Source organism: Gambusia affinis, linkage group LG03 (genome assembly GCF_019740435.1).
Source record: "Gambusia affinis linkage group LG03, SWU_Gaff_1.0, whole genome shotgun sequence".
In the NCBI taxonomy this organism is placed as follows: Eukaryota; Metazoa; Chordata; class Actinopteri; order Cyprinodontiformes; family Poeciliidae; genus Gambusia; species Gambusia affinis.
The window spans coordinates 7087731-7108086 of record NC_057870.1 but is presented as its reverse complement, the minus strand read 5'-3'; the positions used below and the strand labels follow the sequence as shown (position 1 = coordinate 7108086).

The 20356-nt window shown below is 40.5% G+C and overlaps 1 protein-coding gene across 3 annotated transcripts in view; it reads right to left on the bottom strand.

Moving 5' to 3' along the window:
- Window positions 1-17248: 17248 nt before the first annotated feature.
- galnt9 (polypeptide N-acetylgalactosaminyltransferase 9) overlaps window positions 17249-20356 on the bottom strand; it is a 116903-nt gene continuing 113795 nt past the window's right edge. For all 3 annotated transcript variants that reach the window (XM_044110754.1, XM_044110753.1, XM_044110752.1), the window contains 2 exons: window positions 19484-19651; window positions 17249-19380 (listed from right to left, as the gene is read on the bottom strand). In XM_044110754.1, coding sequence (XP_043966689.1) covers window positions 19234-19380; window positions 19484-19651 — 315 coding nt within the window. In that variant the 3' untranslated portion in view covers window positions 17249-19233. The remainder of the gene's footprint in view (window positions 19381-19483; window positions 19652-20356) is intronic.

Genomic DNA, 20356 nt, shown 5'->3' with positions numbered 1-20356 from the left:
ATTCGTCTGTCAGGGACAACAAACATAAAAAACTGCATTATATGGATTACTCATTCTCTGTCTGGTATTTTCCGTGCTTCTCAGCTGATTAGACAGCCAGTTAACGCAACTCTGGATGGTAATAAATGCACAGATGAACAAAGAGATATGGGACAGTCCAGCTGCACTTCTCATACTCTTCTGCAGCACATCTCAGAGTCTCAATAAGGTTAAAGTCTAGACTCTAACTCAATCTAGTTATAAAAATGCTGGCACATGCTGGTTGAACTTACACAGTTTAAGATTGATAAATCCTGGTGATGTCATCTTGAAATTAATATATCCTCTTAAGATAACTCTGTTTTTTTCCTCCCTTTTATTTTTTGAAAACCCAACGTAAAAAATGTCAACCAATAAAAAGAATTTGTTAGAAAGTAACTAATTTAGAACCATTTTTACTAATTTATTGAAATGTCTAATCAAAAGCAGCCACTATAATTTGCACAAACGAAATCTAAACAAAGTGTTTGACCATTTTTATTTTTTGGTTGCGTTTTAACAGCTTTTATTGGTGCACTTAATCAGCAGAGCAGGATGTTTCTCAAAGCAAATGTTTTAGTTGGTAGTTAATAAGGCCTTCTATTCATGAATAATACATGCAAGCTGTAACAGCAAAAGAGCAAAAAAAATAAATAAATTAGAAATGAAAAATTACGAATCACAAGCAGCACACTTGATTGCAAAATTTAGTCACTTTGTAAGATGGGTGTGATTTAGTCGCTTTTCCTCATTTTCCCCCGTGTCAGGATCAGGGAGAAAACAAGATTATATAAATGCAGAAAATTGCAGCTGAAGACAGAAGTTGCTCAAAAGCTCACAATGTCTGAACCTGAACTTTTGAGTTTTTAGCAGAGACAGATTATTGACTTTGACAATCATAGATGTTTCATGAGCCTAGCAGATTCCTCCCTCAACGTGGAACCATCAGATTAAAGGACAATATATATTTTACCCGTTCTGTGTGACCTTGAAATGTTTATTCCAAGAAAGTAACTTAGAATGAATTGGAAGATTTCCAGGTCATTCAAATTGAAAATTTTGAATGAACACGACGTTTTCATAGTTATTTTTAACTATGAAAACGCTTTCTTCTTGATGACAATGATCTGAAAAAACACAAATAATCATCAGCGAATAACTGTAGATTTCTTTTCTTTTTCTACGTTTCCTGCTAACAACAATTTCCCTGCTGCTCATAGGGGTTTCCAAGTAACATACATCGATTTGTTTTCTTCTAGGAACTGTCCTTAACACATTTTCTTTCCCCCATAAAAGTTTTATTGGAAGCTTGAATCGGAGTTTGCTTTTTTATTTTTTTAAGTAAGCTGCAGATACAACGTCCGTCTTTGAGAAATAAATGAGCTAGTCTAATCATTCGGGGTTGCTGTGCCAGTGTCCCCTCCTCCCTCTAAGAAAACACCAAGGGCATCAGCAGACTCCTACTTATGAGGCAGACGTGGCTGATTATTTAAACAGATAAAAGAAGACGAAGGCTTATTTGTATTCATGAAGTATGAGGGACGAAGTAAGAGGGAGTAGTGAGTACATGATGACCGGGCAGGAGAGATACTTGCAAATGAAAGTAACCCATAGGTCAAATCAATACTCACTGATAATGCTACAAAGCAGCACACCAAGGCCGTTTATATCTTTAATAACGTCCATGGTGTCGCAGGCCCGGCGAGTGACCGTGAGGGAAGACGCTGGAGGGCCAGGAAACACACGGCTGCCCTCAGCCACTCATCCATCTAATGTTCTTCAATGGGACGAAAAGGGAAACAAAGAGGAACCTGTCAGAGTGAATATCTGACTGCACATTGAAAATTCACTTCTGAGATGACTCACATCTGTTGAGAATTCGCAAAGCTTTCATTTCCATTTCCCCTCAGCCAATCTCTGATTGGCATTTAAACAAAGCTCCCAGTTTCCTGAAGAGGGCTGACATTTGCATTGCCGTTCTTTATCTGCCGCTACTCTGTGTGTTCGGCTGATGAGCGACTCTGAATTTCCTTTTGTCGGGTTTTTTCCTCCTCTTGTGTCGTGGAAAGGCGATTGCAAGGACTGTGAACGAAATTCAAAAATCATGGAAAGGCACTCTATGTTGTCAGCTGTTGCTTTTTGGTTTCTGCTTTCGACGCTTTGAGTGTCTTCACATTGAAATGGACTTATTTTAGAGGATGTAAAATGAGGTTAAAAATGTAACTTCGCAAACCGTATCACAGTTTTGGCCCATTTCACCGTCTTTAATGTACTTTATTTGCCGAATTTACTTTATAACGTAACAAAAAGCAGCACATTTCTTTAAAGTTGAGAAAAAGGGTAGACAATATGTTCATAGCTTAGTCCATTTCCAACTCTGACAAGATTCAGAGTACACACGATGCCCACAGCATACTGCTGCCACCACCAGGTTTTATTGTGGGGATTATGGAGTCAAGGTCCTGTGCATTGTTACTGTTCTAGTGTTGACCTTAAGTTCATGCTCTCATTGTGCATTTGATTTTTAAGGCCTAGAAATGTCTCTGGAGAAAACAAAACCAGTGACAATGTGAAACCCCCCCCCAAAAAAACAAAACAAAAAAAAAAAACAGACAACTTCTCTCAATTAATAAATATGGCATGCTAATTTGGACATTATTTTACAGATGACTTTTTTTTCTTACGCTCTGTAAAAACTTCCAGAAAACTGCAAAGATGCTGAAACAGAGTTCCTTCAAATACAAACCCACCAGTCAAGAGTTGCCTTTGATTAGCAGTTAATGGAAGATTGATAAACATATCTAATGTATACTTGCTTGATGATGGCATTTGAAAAAAATTTGATATTTATTGCCAATTTCTTAATTTGTTACTATATGAAGTTTTATGGAGTAAAGCCCTTGTTGCTGAAATGGGCTGTGCAAACAAATTTCACTTGACATGACTAATCTTAAAAAGTTATACTGTAGCTGTTTGAATGAATGCACTTTTTTTTTTTTTTTACTGTCAGACAAAATCTTCCTAAGTCAGAGGAATATCTCAGAACTCAAATATTAGCACTGCTCAAAAGTTTCACATCAAACTGCTTCAGTCCTCTCTGTGCTCAGCGGTGCATTACACAGAGGAAAGTCATCAGAGAGTTTCTCATGGTGGTATAACCTCCAGGTGAATTAAATAGGCAGCTGAGCTTTGAGCTCTCCAGAGAAATCGGTGCTTTGAATCTGTGGAAAAAAACACCAGAGAAGTCAGGAAACTTGATCGTCTTATCTCCACAACTCTCCGGACAAATACAGCACAGTACGAGTTTACATCGTGTTTACCTACAGTGAGGGGGGGGAAGAAGTTTATTTTATTTTTGCTCATTTTTTTTGGTGTCAGACTTGAATTTTTCAGATTATCAAACTTGTTTTAATTTCAGACAAAGAGAATCTGAGAAGCAGTTTTCACATTTGGATTTATTAAGCAAAGAAAGCTGTTAATAATTGACTGATTCCGGCGCCAGTGATGGCAACAGCTGGCATAAGCGCACGTGATAATGAGCTACTTTCACACTCTGATTGTACACTTACACTTTCACGTTCTGGTTGCTTGAAGTGATGTACGGTATCCTGAAATGTATTCAGATACATATGTTAGTGACCAAACTAAGGTTGTCTAGCTGTAGTGATCCTAAAATAAAAAAAAATAATCTCATTTTACCTCAGTCTCCTCTACTCGGGTTATCTTCGTTATAAAATTCTGAAAAACTTTCCGTCAGTTTTCTTGGCCATTTCCGTTCGATTCTCATCTCCCTTCACTGCCCTGTCTGGGATTTCTCCATTTGGGCTTGATTCCTTAGCATGAATTTCAACTGGGCCAATCAGTAAACAGAAGGAGGAGTCATGAACAAATTGAAGTCAGACTATGGTTGCAGTTCAGCTCTGAACTTCTCTCTTCGCAGTGAGGAGGGGGGGAGGGAATGGTTGTTTACAGCGCACAAAATTTCTGGTAAGCTTCATAGCATCGTTTCCTTCACACTTGAGCTGGTGCCTTACACACGTCACAAAATTTCCAACCTCGACAGAGTCCACGCCTCCAGGAAGCTCCATAAAGCAAAGCGTAGAACAAGAGTCTGGTTTTTACCAGGCCAAGTGTCAGTTACAAGGAAAAATAGAAACAGTCTGGAAGAGTGGAGGCTCTTCTTACACAACACTGTAATAATTCATAATTCATAGAAGAAAAAACTTGAACTTCTTGCTTATAAAATAATGTATTACCACTAAAATGGTGGCACTCACCTCACTAGGCTGCCTTGTGCCTCCTCTCATCATCCCTCTGCACAGTCACGTGTCTGAATATCTGAAAGTCCCATTACAACTTCACTCAACGGTGAGATTGATTCCATTCAGCCGTATTATTAGAGGCCTAGAGGACGGCATCTGAATATGCAGTACAGTACGGCACGCCGGAGCACTGGTGACAATTCTATTAGCCGCCTCACACTTTGAACTCCTTCCACACGGCCTGCATCAGTAGGTTTAGCTGACGATTCACCTATGCAAATTGATGGCATCCTTAGATTGTGCTGTAAAGGTAGCTAGCACGCTGACTAGCTCAGAGGGCTGGGGAGGGGTGTTAATGGGCTGGGTATGGGTGGGGGTTCCTGTTAATTTTGGCTTGCTGATTGGTTTTGGCGTGAAAGCTTTATAAAACTTGTCACGGTTCCATTTCAGAAAAGACAAAAGCAGATTGAAATTAGAACTCATTCTTTTTTTCGCCCCTTTCAGACGGTGGAAAACGCGCCGACACTGAATGTATTAATTTGTCCTGCAGCAGCAGTGATTTTATTTCTGGGTTTTGGTACAAACCACAAAGAAAAAGAGAACAGGAAGGAGTTGGAGGATGAATCAATCAATCAGTCAAGTTTACTTCTGTGGAACATTTCAGTAACAACGCAGTGAACACAGGTAAAGCCAGGGCTTCAGCTTAAAGTTTGAAAATGATCACTTTATTGCCACACTGGTACCTTTCTGTACTAACTACGATTCCAGCTAGAAACAACAATAATCCCACAACCAGTGGGAAAAACAGGTGAACTTAAAATACACCGGAGAAACTGAAAACACAATCACAAAACAGAGAAAACAGCCGTGGCAATTACGCCCAGGTGGTCGGCATTAAGCAACAAAAACTCATGACACGCAGTTCAAAGTGCTTTACATCATAAAAACACAAAAACCAACAAGTGAAACATAACATTTTGCCAGGTGTTGTCATCACACATCACAATGTTGGTGTTTCAGTTATTATGGTACAAATGTGACTCGCATCAGGTGGGTTTGTAAGATTTAAAGGAAATCAGTATTTCGGCTGTTTGACAATTTCCCGGAAGTTTGTTCCAGATCAGAGGAGCATAGACGCTGAAAGCTATTCTGTTTAAGTGATTTCTTGATTCTACGGTTTCCCAAAAAACCTGGGTTGACTTCTGGGCGTTGGGGGGCCGTTTGGATAGTTATGTAGAGGAATTGAAAACAACTTTTTGTACTTGCTCAGGTTATCAGTGCCTGAGTGAAATGAATGAACTGACACAATCGAAATGAAAAAAAAAAAAAAAACAAAAAAAAAAAAACAAGGCAAAAAATGAGAATATTCACTTTCTTGGTTCATAAACTCTCATGCCAGTGAGATAAAATCACATGGAGTAATTAGATCTTGTAGCTTGACCAGTGGTGCACATAACAGTAAACCATGTTAAAAGTAGCAAAAATATTTTCTGACTTGCTTCGAATCATCTCCGTTATCCTGAAGACATTGTGCCTGAGGATCATTTCCCATTTCTACAGTTCTGTTTGAAAAACTTAAAATCTTTTCAGGACACACATTTGAACATTTAAAAATCCAGTGGTGTGCTTTTACACTCCCAACCCGAGGGAGCAGGAGATGCACCGACCCAAATTAGTAACCGCTTTTAGTGATATTTAGCAAAGAGCAACATGAAGCGCAAGTGACAGCAGGAATCCGTCTAGCAGCAGGTTTCTGGTATCTGCAGACTACAGGGCTGCCTGGCTGCACGCTTCTATTTTGGACGACAGAGACTCCCGTGTAGCGTCGGCTGCATTTAGGACATGTTGACATTCAGTTTTTCTTTGCTAGAGGAAATGTCAAACATCCACCGCAAGTGTCGTCAATCCTTTGATCTTGATGACTTGCTCAAAGCACTAAATCGGGCTTTTTTTCTGCTTCAAGACGTCTTCGAAAGAGAGGTCTTCAGGAAATGAGCAGAAACTCTAAAATCGGACTTGTGTTCTTGTAATTATTACTGACAATTGCTGCGCCTCCCGACCCTCGTTATGCATAAAAGCCGGCACGCAACAGTTATTATTTTTTTACCCAATTTCCAACTGTCCTGAGCAAAATCACTATTATGTCAAACTCCATAATTTTGCAGCCCAGAAAAAAAAAACGCAGATTCTGGCAAGACTGAACTTACTTTCTGACAGCCTACACATTCTGCTTACTAACTGTGTGAGCTCTGCTTATTTTATTTTTTAATGACAGGGTATTTAAAAAACCTCGGGACACTTCAAAAAAAAAAAAAAAAAAAAAAAAAAAAAAGATGTGTGTGTTGCTATGTAATTAATGTACTCTCAGCTACAAGTGCAGGAAACGCATCACGGGTGGGAGAAGCTGCAGAGAGAGTTCACGGACTGAAAGAACCTTGCTGTGGCGAGAGCAACTTAAAAAAAACAAAAAAAAAACGTCTTTGGGTAACTCATGTGCCCTCGTGTCATTGTGCTGTTGTAGGAAATAGCCCCATTAAAGTCATCATTGACTGGAATGTAGAGAGAATATAAGAATAAAAGACCAGAGGGAGGGAAAAAAGAAAAAAGACAGTCTGACCTTGATGGAGCTTATTAGCATAAACCAGTCCTGTGGGCTCCATATAAGTGGAGATGGTGTGTGTCAGTGTTTAAATGGAGTCAGCTCTGCAAGCCTTTTCACATAATCCTGTATCAGACGTACCCGCATAATAAAAAAGACATATGTATCGGAGTTGATTTCCCTGCTGACTTCGCTTACATTTTTTGAGATGGGGTGGGGCGGGAGGGATTTTCATTTAAAAGATTTGTAATCTAGTGCAAAAACGGAAGAAATAACAGTCCTGCAAAGACGCCTGGCCTCCTGTGTAATAGCGTCTTAAATTTTTACCAGACCTTTGCCAATATTATGTAATTCTTCATCCGTGGTCATAGAGCTCCCATAAAACTGATTTGTTTTAATGCAAGCTGTCATAATCGACAGACTGCTTTAAAAAAAAAAGAAGAAGAAGAAGGCAGCAAGATTAAAAAGCAAATGTGATGACTGGAACCCACGGAGATTCAAAGTGCACCAAAGCTCACGTTGATATTTAGGAATGGCTGTGGGTTTCCTGTCGGACGCATATTTTGCACATCACTTTTGTTGTTACATTCACATTTCTAGTTCAGTTTGTCAAGTTCACATTAAAATGAACTGAGGAAAAATGTCACATGAAAGTTTCAGTCAGACCGGATTTGTGTGCTTCCATCAAATACTTGTAATTTCAATGTAAGAAATTTTTAGGTGCAGGATCTTGAGGGGAGGGAAACTGTTTCCATTGTAACATATATATCATGTTACAATTGCATAAACAGTCACAGGAAGAGGCTTTTTGTGCAGGCAATCGAAAGGCCTACTTAAAAGATGATGGTTTTTACTCTTCGACCTAAAGAGGAGCATCAGGAAAGTGAATAATTTCTACATGTTCACTTTAAAGGGGCAGTATTATGTAAAATTGATCATTTTTAACTTTATTCCCTCATCAAAAACACACCTGGAGTGTTGTTTTGATTCTTTCAAGCATGTTTAATCTCCCGTGGCAACCATTCAGCTATGCAAAACGCGTGGGGGGACCTAGCTCCGCCTTCTAGGACTCAGCTCCTCCACTGAGCTGCAGTTTCCAAGCTTTCGACTCACAAGATACTTCTCAGTGCCACACTGGTAAAAACGCCGCTTAATAGAGGGCCCATGTTGGGATGACTTCCTCAAAGTGGAGTCTCAGAAAGAACAGGAGTTTCTTAAAGAGACAGAGGCTCAATTTCAAGGCATAAAATTACAAAGTCAAATTTCCGTAAAGTCATATTTGATGGATACAGTATTTTTTCTAACAACGGAAGGTAACTTAGCTCTTTGATTGTGCTATAAAATGGCACGATGTGCCTGGAAAATACATAATGCAAACAATTAGTTTGGAACACTGACTGAGCAGAAAGACAATGATCTGAGGGGTCCTTATAGTTCATACTTGACAGGCAATTCAGAAATCTATTTCAGCCCAAGACCATTCAAGGCTTTACAAAGCAAAAGCAAAATTCTAAAAATCAACCATTTGACAAAAAGGGAACGGCTGGAGCGATTTAAGACCTGGTGTAATACGATCCACTCTCCCGGCCTTTCCTGCGGCCACCGTCGCCTCATCAAGCAGACCCTACAGAGGATCAAATCAATTCTCTTGGCGCTAAATGCACAGCAGCACCAAAGAGCACCACTCAGACACATTAAGTTTAACAAAGCAGCAGGATCGGATGGCGATTATGAATGGGTGAGGAAACATGTCGCTGTATCTGTATCCACTGTCACAAACTGCCTCCAGTCTTCCACTTGCATTCCCGTCCCTAAACAATCGGCGGTCAGGATCTTAATACCTTAACCTCCTAGTGGCCGAGGCCCCATTGTCATAAAACGTCTCTCTCTCTCCCTCCCATGAACAGCAAACCTCACAACTGTAGGTGACCTGGGCTTAAACAGAGAGTCAGCTTACACGGGTGAGTTTGAGAATCCGAGTCAGCGATCATATGTTGCATCGATGTTTGTTTTGCAAATCAGTGAACGGGAAGACTGCAACACCGCACCACAACAGCCTACTGGATCGCATGCAGCCAGCAAATCCACCAGACCTGACGCGCTCACAGAACCGCAGGAAAACATAATCAGGGACCAAACCATCTGGGATGCAAACTCTTTAGCGCATTGCCGTCTGTCAAGTAACACAGGGCGCTTTATGCTTGTATGATTTCGCCTGACAACTGGGCTTATTTAAAAAAACAAAACAAAACAAAAAAAAAACCATCTTATTGTTTTTACACAGTATTCTTAAAGCCAGAGTTTTAGTGACAGTGGCTGGTCCCAGAGCTCTTGTTTGAGAAAATTCCTCCATTTTCTTTCGTTAGGGGGATTGCTCCATGTGGCACCTACTGAATATGTGGGGGATCATAAAGTTTCACACGTCAGTGCCACACATAAATGTGCAAAGCAGGCAGAACAGATGCCTCTCTACTCATCCATCAACCTCTTTATCTGCATTTTGTCATATTTACGCAACGTGTTTTAATTCTGTTTTTGTTTACGCATACCAATATTTTTTGCTAGCTGTCTCCTGATGAAGCTCTGTTAGCATCAACAACAGGGCCTGTTTTAGCCTCGTTGACCACAATAACGAGGATATTTTACAAAACTCACGTTTTCTTTGCCACTTGACCACATTCAAGGAATTTTATTTAATTTTTTTGCTTTTGCAGTTTTAGCACTATTGCAAAAGCTAATATCTACAGTCTTTTTTTTAAATTCCCACTCTTGGGGTGGGTAGCGGAGTAGCATTTAGCTTGAGTTACAGCCAAACTTACAACAGTAAAGAGAGTTCTGTCCAAAGTGTCAGGCAAAATATGCTAATCACTCTTACCTTAATGACAAAATAAATATTCAGATGCTAATATTTTTTTCTATGCTCTACCCAAAAAAAAAATGAAATCTGCAAATAGGAAAATTTTCTTCCAGAATTTATTTAGTTATGCTTTGATCTGTTTTAATAGTAGTACATCTGGGGCCTACATGTGCAGAGCTGCTTGACTCTCCAACAGTAGCTCTGGGTCAATAAAGGTATATTTGTATGGCTAGACACTTTTAGCCTCCCGGTCTGAACTCAGTGGATTACATACACATCAATGAAAGTTTCAAATGAGAATCTTGTGAAGGAGAAAGGTAAGTTTATCCATATTTATACACTGCTTTGACTCGTTCTGAGATCTGAAATGTTTGGTGGTCTCTGTTGCAACGTGAGTATTTTATACCCCCCAATGACTGGAACCGTCTTTTAACAGATGCTGCTGCACTTTCATCCTAGATTACAATAAAGGCTGCACTTCTAATTGGATAAAAATTTGCTTTCTATTCATATTACCCCCCCCCCCACACATCAAGACGTAAGGGAAATCACTCATGACACTTTTTGTTGTTCTTTCACGCCCAGTTAGTTGTTGTTTGGGGTTTTCTCAAAGATAATCTATTATTTAATCAACTGCTCAAATATGAAACGCAAACTCTGCAATTCTGAAACGTACAGCCACTCCCGGCCCCACGTGCGCGCGCTCACCGCCTCTGTGCCGGCTATACAGTTAAGTTGGAGGTAGAAGCAACGCTGGGTCTAATTGTGTCTTGGAGCTACGTTGCTGCTCATCTCTGGAGATCTCATTAGAAGATCCACAAGCTGTTCAAGCGTGTACCCGCTCCACTTGCTCTCTCATTCCAACAGCTTGTACAGCATAGCTTTCTAAAATCTCTCTTGCTCCTTTGTACTATTGACAGAATAAAGCAATTATCATTGATTAGGAAATGAAGCCTTCCACCTGAAGCGAGGCTCGCTGCCAGGGCTGAAAGTAGTTTTAAATTCTTGCCGGTGCTGTGATGAAAATCATCAGTGGCTCGTTGCACAAACCAAAGCAAATTAAAACATTAATATTTTACTGTACTATAAACTCCTTGTATGGATAACACAGAAAGTAGAGGCACTTCACAACGTGAAAAAATTTATATTCTTCCGTACGTGGTTTAAAGTAATTAGTTATATTTACATCTATTGCTGTAATTACAGATTGTCCAATTAACCCGCACCAGATCGCCCACGTGCCATTTTTCCATTGTATTTTCCGGGGCTGAGATTTAAGGGTTTAAACTCTGATTGGCACCGGATTCGACCAATAATATTATGAAATGGCTTTCCCCGAGCCAATAACATCCAGAGAGCGACTTGAGCTCGTTTTGACATGCCTGTATTCTTTCTGGAATATTTCTAACTGGTCAACTCGGAAACTAAATCTAAAGACGCCACTGTGTAGCCAACACGTGTCGTAAGGATATAAGGCATTTTGGGGTTTGTTTTGGCATGAATCCACCAGCTGCATGCATAATCACGCGTATTGTGTGCTGCGTCAGTCAGGCACTGTGCGCCCTCATGCATAACGCTGTTTACAGGTCTTTTTCTCACCAACGGAGAGACACGTTGTCAGAAAGTGTCGAAACTGGATGCGTTTCTTCAGTAGAACTTCACAACTCACGAGAGTGGATGATTGTGCCCGTAGGAGCTGACAAGTTTTGGATTTGAGAAAACCGGAAACTTTTAATCGTCCGCTATTACAGTCAGAGTGAGGTGGGTAGAGCGTACCGAAGAGCGAGAAGGAGAGACTTTGGGGGTCTGGGGGTGGCAGAAGTGACCAAACAGATTAGTATTCGTCGTAAAACCACAGCATGGAACAGGAAGGGAACGAGTGTTACGTCGCAAACTGCTATTACCATGTCCTTACCTGGTGGAAGAGCCCAACACCAGCAGCTCAAATTCTAAAGAGAAAACAAACAAACAAAAACAAAACAACTAAAAAAAACGTAAGCAAGAAGAACAAGAAACCACACAAACGAACCAGATGTCCAACCTGCAGATACGGAGAGTTCCAGTGAGGAAGACGACTATGTATGGACTCCAGCCGAGTCAACTCTAAATGCAGAGTTACTAGCCGCATGGTTCAAAGCGTGGCGAAAAAGTAGCGGCTTAGAAATCCGGTGATGTGGAAAGACATTTCCTGGGAGGTGTTGGAGGAGGGAAAATACCAGAAGTATTTTATTCAAATTATTACTATTTTTTAAGGTTTATGGATAAAACACTCTACTCATTTATATAATATATTTTATTTGCCCAGCAAAATGTAATTTTGTGCGTCATAAAGTTAAATGTAAGAGTGAAAATAAAGCCAGTAAGGTCCTACATACACCATACTCAACAGGAGAAGAGAGGGCCCGCCTTCTCCAGCTCTCATCAGACCTGGTTGGATCCCTGAAGTCATATCCTGCCGGTTCCACAAGACGTCATTCATGCTGAGCAATCAAAGGTAAAGTTGTGGGAATTTAATTTCCTTCATGAAGTTGAAATGGAAAAAAACAAAAAGCAAACTGTACTCTGATGTTTGGACCTGGAGATGAGGCGAGGTGAGTTTAACTTTGCATTTAAATTGAAATCAGAAGTAGACAGCCTGTGCGGCCGGGCAATTGCAAAAGTTCAGAAATATTGACCAAAAAGGTCCATCCTGTGAGACTCGGAAGAAAAAAAACATCCAGCGTTGCTTGATGGAACATTTGGATGTTTAGAAATCCAGAGTTATCCATTCAGTTATTTTTTTTCTTTTTTTGTGAATCAGTAAAAGTTTTTTCGTAAAGGCCTTGATTTCACCAACCTAATGGTTCTGCGTAATACATTGGTAATGAGAAATCTTTTTATTGGCCATCAGACCATTTTAAACCAGCTGAAATTAATTTGCACATAGAGACAAGAATGTTTTCTAAGTACTAATAATAGCCGTCAGCAGGGATTTGCAAGACGGTTTTCTACACGTTTTGCACATGTTTGAAATGATTCTTTATCTGTTTCCACTTCCTTACCCATAAGCCAGGCGATTCCTGCAAGATAGTTCAAGTCAGCTTGAGCTGTGCTGCTGCTTCATGGTGATCTTCCTCACATACAGCTGAATGTATCAGCCACAGCCCAGCAATTTATTCAGGCTGTAAAATATTGGCTGCAGCCTACATTTCATGCACTAATGGCTGCCTGTGCATCTAGGCTTTGCATGATTCCGTCCAGCCTCTGTTCTTTGAGCTCAGAGACCCTCGGTCTCCTTCCTGGAGCATTGGCTAATAAATGGTTGTTTTACTTAATTTTATTTCTTTATATGTGTGGATAACCTGGGTTTTTCATATCAACCGAAATCTTGCCGATTTCTACTTGTTTTGCCCTTTGTATTGCTTTAACTTATGAATAAAAATGCCTTTTCTTATGTGTTTTTTAAAGGAAAATTGTAACATGTTATCTGGGTGTTACTGGAAACATTATAAAAGTAAATGCAGCTCAGCATTCATGTACAACAGGGCGGCACTAAGCAGTCAGGAGCAGGAGGGCTAAAAAATGTAGCCCACTGATATTAGCATGACTTTTTAGTTTTCTTAAAATGAAACAAGAAAAAGTAATCAACCAGCCAAGTTTGTTTGCTCCTCCAAAACTATTGTTTCAAGGTACACACTCCTGGAAACCTATTTTTAATCAGTACAATAGCTAACCATGCTATCAAGCTGTCTAGCAAACAGTTAGCTAATTATTTAGCCTTCAGGACAACAAACAATTTAAATTTGGGAAAACTGAAACTAATGAGACCTTTGCAAAACTCGAGAGATGTAACGTATTCATTTGAAGTAATGTTTAAATACTGGATTATCTGCACCCTAGCACAGGTAAACATATTTACAATGTTTACATTTAGTAGATTTTACGGTGTTAGCGATTCATTGTTGAGCAGACATCTGTTTGATTTCAGTGTTTGTGAATTTGTAATCGAAAATAGCCAGGTGTATTTGAGCAGCTTGTGATTTGTTTCAGTGAAACGAGCAAAAAAAAAATTGCCCTTACTTTGTAGTTTTCATGGCGCTCTACCTTTACCTGGCTAAAGAAGAGTTTAACGTAACGTCTCTTTATCTCTTCCATTAATTCCAAGAGCTGAGCGGCAAGTTTGCAATGATTTAGTTTGACACACACAGAAGATTTTCACCTTTTCACTTGGAGTCCAGGTTAGTTGGTAGGTTCCCCCGACAACTGTAATTTTATGTATTGTGAATTTCTTTATTTTATTTTATTTTTTAAACTGTTCAACAGTTTTAGGCTAGCCAGTGTCTTAAAATAGAATCTCACTCCTGAACTTGGTTTCTCATAGCCATGCTCAATGGATCTTATGGAAAGTACGCTTCTTGTGCTGTTTCAAGATGGATATTGTTCTTTGAAAATCTCAATTGTCATCTCTTTAACATGTAGATTTTATCCACCTCACCTTGAGGCTTAAATATTGTCTACATAAATGACAGAGCACTAAACGGACCATACAGCGGGAAGTATCAAGTGACAAATGCTCCCTTTTATGTGAGCCTGGAATGTGAGGGAAGATTGGCTGCCTTAGATGACGACTAATAAAGAGTTGAAATACTGTAAAGCAAAAATTATATCTCATCCTAAGAAGGGCTCATATACTGTATGACATTAATCTCTGCTGGAACGACCCAGTGACAGTTACAATAAAGCCTGGCTCTTATCCAGACTGCAGGGAGATGTGAGCGGGATTTTTTCTCTCTCTGCGTTTTAATAAACTCCCGAGACAGATCGAAGTTGACAAAGCCAAAAGGTCATTTTTATACTCGTCTCTCCTTCCCCCCGCTCCCCCCAAAGTAGTGAATTCTATTGATTATTTTGCTCGTATACCTGCAAAGACAGCCTCTGCATCACACCGATATGCTTGTTATTTAAAGACATACCCACTGGACGACGATACGACCGTATGTGTCAGTCCCTCAAGGTTAGCTCATTAAAGACAAACCGCCTGTTCAAATCTCTGCGTCTTCCGGGGACAGCATTAATTGCTCTCAGTTTCTCTGCAGGTGTGCACCAAAATTTGCTTTCCTGTGGCTATACCTCGTTGTTAAGAACAGGAGAACAACGTGTAACAATGGCGATCCAAGGAATCAGTTCCGGCGCCACGAAGGACAAGGTGCCTTCTGCTGCACCGCTCTGAGACGCTGCTAGAGAAACCTACAAGCTCGAGCCTAAATAGGACTATGAATATGAAACTCGCCTCTCCTTCCCGGGCTTTACAATGTATTGTCACCACAATGGTCGAAATGAATAAGCTCCAGAAGCGGACACAGCGTCCTTATCCACTCAACCCCATCCAGCCCTCAACACTTATTCCTCAACTTTTTCCTTTGAGTATTACTTCAGTATTTATTTGTCATTCATTCTGTGGAAAAAATGCAAATGGTGTGTGTCCTTTTCCCCATGCAGCAACAAACTCAGAAGGTAATGCTTCGAGCTCATGTGGTAGTAAACAAACAAATGATGATGGCAATCTGTGATCACACGTTGCTTTTGGACCTCGCCCGGATTCACATGCCTCTGGTAATAAAGTTTCTGCGTCAGTAGAGTTGCACTGTTGCTGTTGAGATGTACATTTTTTCCACCATTGCTCCCGAACTTATGCACTCACATCTTAGCAGTGAAGAAAAAGGACAAACAAGGAAAGAAAAAAAGAAGGTATTTGTGGCTGGTAGCATAACTGTGCGTTTTTATAGTCGATAAAAGCTCATTTATCCAGTTGCCTCAATCTCCCCCACACTAGCACTAGTACTGAAAACATAAGACCTAACATTACCTTTTATGGAATGTTAAAGATTTCTTCAAAGTGTAGCCATTACTACAATTCCCAAATGGCACGATAAATAAAATTGAAAAGGTTTTTCTCCTTTGCCCATTTCTTGCAGCGCTCCCATCATCACAGTTCGCAGCAGCGTGTTTTAAACGGATTCTACAGGCAGGTCGGCGTGAATCAAACACTGTCAGGAGTGGTAACATCATTTTTTTCTGCTGCTACGTCTAAGGAAACCATATTGTTGGAATAATTTATTGGTTCAGACTTTTTATCCTGTGAGACATTCCCTCGGCAGCTTGTTTGGAAACCCTGTCAGAGACCCGAATAAGATATTACCACGGGAGGAGACTGATGCGGTCTTTGTTTAGAGGACACGCAGATGATGCATTGCTTATATGGAATGATTAGAGCCAAAGAAGCGGAACACAGTGGCAAGCAGAGGCAATCTCTCAGGGTCAACCAGGTGGAAACCAAATTAAGACGAGCCTCTGGGACATGGAGGTTACAAAGCACGGCTAAACCAAGGAAAAGGGTCTTTTTTACTTTTCACAGCAGCTTGAAATGAACTCTACCCAGGCTGGACGGCAGCGGAGAACACGTTTGGACACACACGGTAGCCTCTTGTGAACCCTAAGAAATGCATTCAGTGCTCAGTGTGGACGGCAACCTAAATCATGCTGTCTGGTAAAAGAGGTTCATGCATTAGAACAAAGAAGTGATTTGCTTTTTTTTTTTTTTTTTTTTTTTAACATTGTTGGGGGGAAAAAAAGGGTAGTCCATATAAATACAGTTTATTTAGCTTGATGGAAATGCTAAAACATGACTTCCATTTACAGCAGACGTTTCCTCCTAAACCAATAAACCATTTAAGCGAGAGACTGGCCCAGGGAGTTACAGTGGCTTGCAGAAGTATTACCGAACTTTTTACAACTTGCGCATTGTACTTTAAAGGGATTTTCTTAAAAACCTCAACAAACCGCAATGTATCATCGTAGAGTGGAAGCAAAATGGTTTCGCTCTACATACAGCCGTTCTGTTAAGGTCAGACAAACATTAGTGATCAAACAGCATCATGGAGACCAAGAAACACACCAGAGAAATTTAAAGCAGGGCAAAGTTGGTTAATAATATCCCAAACGGGGGACGTTTGAAAGATCCGTGTTTAATTCAACATTCAAAAATGGCAGAGGTATAAATGGGAAAGAGGTGGCATACATTGCCTTTTAGCTGAACTGACAAGGATGGGCAAGGAGTATCAATAAATAGAGTAACTCTGAAAGAGCAACAAAGATCCCCAGCTCGGGTGGGATTAGCTGTCATTACAAAAATCTACCAAACGCTTCACAAATATGGTGTTTTTGCACCATATTGTCCATAAACACATAGAGAAATCAAACAAGTCGGAAGAAGATGGTTTTGGCAATTTAAGGTGAAAATGAACCTTTTATATTCCCAAAGCTATCTGTGCCACAAAAATAACGCAACGTATCAAGCGTGAGGTATTTAGTCGTTTTCTACAGTCAGACCTCAAAACTTTATGTACCCTTCGTGTGTGTATAGAAGTTCATAGTGGCGTACGGCGTCGGATGGAGTGGCGTACAGCGTCGGATGGAGTGGCGTACAGCGTCGAATGGAGTGGCGTACGGCGTCGGATGGAGTGGCGTACAGCGTCGGATGGAGTGGCGTACGGCGTCGGATGGAGTGGCGTACAGCGTCGGATGGAGTGGCGTACAGCGTCGAATGGAGTGGCGTACAGCGTCGGATGGAGTGGCGTACAGCAGGCTTTCTCTGGTTTAAAGCAGTAGAGTGTCCTCTAGAGTGAAGAATGATGCCTCTGTGTCTGGCAATCCAACGGATGAGTCTGGGTTTGGGAGTTGCAGGGAGAATGGCCCTCTCCCGCCTGCACAGTTTCAACTTTAAAGTTGAGTGCATTGGGGATTAATGTGGGCAGCTGTTTTCCACTCACAACTGAGACCAACAGGAAGTGGTCGGATGATGGCGCGGCACGTGAACGACGTGAAGTGTGACTTTAATTCTGTTTTTTTGTTTGTTTTTTTTATTATTTAATGGAAACACCAATAACAAAATTGTGTTTTTTCGATAAAGTTTTCACACATTTGAAGTGGAAACGCAGCTACTGTCTTGACATCAGTGCTAAGGAAATCACCATAAGCACACCAACCAACTGGAAAACCTTTCAGAAGGTTGGATGTCACTCAAATTGATATGCAAATTTGGAAATAAGAAAATACTTCGGATGATATAATATGTATTTACTAACATTTCTTTTTTTTTTTTTTTATGGAAACACTTGTACTGTAATGAGTTGAAACACACCAGTGAGATCCTCCTTCAAAATGTCCCCTTTTTGCTCAAGTACTTTTCTTGAAACTAACATAGATCTTACTGATGCTTGTGAATGCAGCATTTGTCGTGGGTAATAATAATTGAAAAAAATCAATAAAAAATAAAAATTGAGACCTCTTTGTTTTGTGGAAGGGACAAGAAGCCACTGAAAGTCTGTGTGTCTTTTTTGAAGAACTTCTTTCCAGTTAGTGGTCTGGATCAATTAGGGCAGAGAGAACCAAACATGACGGAGACTGTAGCTTTCTGAAACAGCGGCCTCAACAAAAGACAAGCAATTGTTCTGTCAATGTCAGCAGCGGGCCCGGTGCAAAAGAAAATGCAGGTATTCACCGAACACAATGACAACACAACGTGAAGAAAAAGCCAACATTCATTCGTTAAAGAAGATTTTGAAAAAGAAAGACAGGCAACTAATAAAAAGGGTTTTTAATATTCTAATAGTAATTGTTTTGAGGACATTTATCAGTTTTCCACTTTCGCTTTCTTTTCTTTTTTTACAATATATTACTATTATTAAACGGCTTTATACACTTTTCATAATTTAACTTTCAAATAGCTTTATACATGCTTTTGGGGCTGACATTCTCAGGTCAGATGAAGCTGAAAAATCAGAAACAAAAGGCACATGATTGCTTTTCTTTTTTTTTTCTTTTTTTTTGTCAACAGTGAGCCAAACAGTCCACAGAAACAAAGAAGTGTGAGTAAAAGGTGAAGTCGCTCCTGTTTGGATGACAGCCAGTAGCTCATTACATGTCCTGCCAGGGCGGCACGTTATGTCCACAGCTACTTCCTCAAATTACTCCCGAAAGACTCAGTTTCATCTGGCCATTGATAACAATTATCTCTCCTAATTTACCCAGTCTACCTTGTGAAAGTCAACAGGCCCCAAAAAGCCCTGCATGTCTTTTCTTCTTCTTTTTCTTCCTAAGAAGCGAGAGTTTTACAGCAGAGTCACTGCTGCAGAATATTGAACCGGACTGCACAAAGGGGATGTGCTCTATACATATGGCTGAATGTCAGAGAGGTTGGCCATTTCAAACAGTGCAGCTCTGCTGAAGGTTGTGGCGTGAGGAAGAAGCTCAGGGGAACAAATACATTGATCGTGTTCTTCTTTAAGGCTCATCGCAGCGGAACCTCTGTTGCCCGAGTTGGAGGTCGGCGTGCTTTGCAAGTTCGTAAGCGTGAAATCCCACACCTCGCGGCAATAAACCGCTTTCTGCTCCTCCCTCAGCAGTCTGCCACTGCGATTGGAAATGCTGGCCAAAACGTCTGGGAAACGACGGCCTCCTCAGTGCCTGGGGTGCCTGATCCAGTTCCGTATCATCCACTTCTGACCGGAACATCTCTGCACCACCAGGCGGAGACCAAAGTTGGCATCTTTGGACATCTCGACCTCCAAGCACCGACCCGTGTCTCTGTTGATGATCGGGCCGTTCTACAACATACGCCAAAAAAGATTGAGACCATTTTAAAACCAGTAACATTTCCTGAATCTCTGCTATTTAATGATTTTTCTTGTCTCTTTTTGCTTTTTGTACCTGTGTAAAATCCCAAAGCCGTTGGGAAATCCTGGAGACGGCATCACATTTTTTCAGACTCGGGGTGCGTCCTCTGCCGTCATCAATGAGACATTTTGTGTCAGGAAGAAATGTGGTCGACCCCAGGGGTCCAAGCTGCAGAAGACCCTCGGTGGAGTAGCGGGCGAGCTGGAACACACACACAGTATGAATGGAAAATACTGTCGTCATGGGAGTCGCTGCTTGAGGCCGTGAAACAAATACTTCACATAGAAATGCATTCAATTCCATTAATATTTTATGCTTTAATAATGTCAAACCGGGAGATTTATGTCGCATTTGTTTCCCTTGTTTGTGTCCCAATTTTAACTTAAACCAAATACTTGTTTAGTCTACTTTGGTCTGCACAAAAAAACTAAACCTGATTCCACATTGTTTAATACCGTTCACAACAGGGTTTTGTGCTGATCGCAGCTGTTGCATAATTTAGAGTTCAGACAGTATTTATTATTGATGGGAGAAATCCCTGCTGAAAAATGAGTTGACAATGATCAGAAGATGTTAAGCATAACAACAGCGCCCCCTTTAAAACTCTTGCATGTTGTTCTGCTTGTTTCCTAGGAATGTCAGGGTGTACATTTTAAAATTCTTCAAGTGGGTTTGAAAACCTTTATCTGTGAATATTTAGTTTTGGTTGAGAAACAAAAAGCTTTGCAAACAAGAAAAAATCAATTCCGTAACCAAATCAATGGTGAACTTGAGGTCACAATCTTAAAAAGATCTCACTGGTTAACTGTAACCCAGAAACACAAATTACAGTATGCATTTTCAAAACATAAAAATATGTAAACCTTTTAGCGTATATCTTTTGAAGAGGAAATGTATCGACAGATG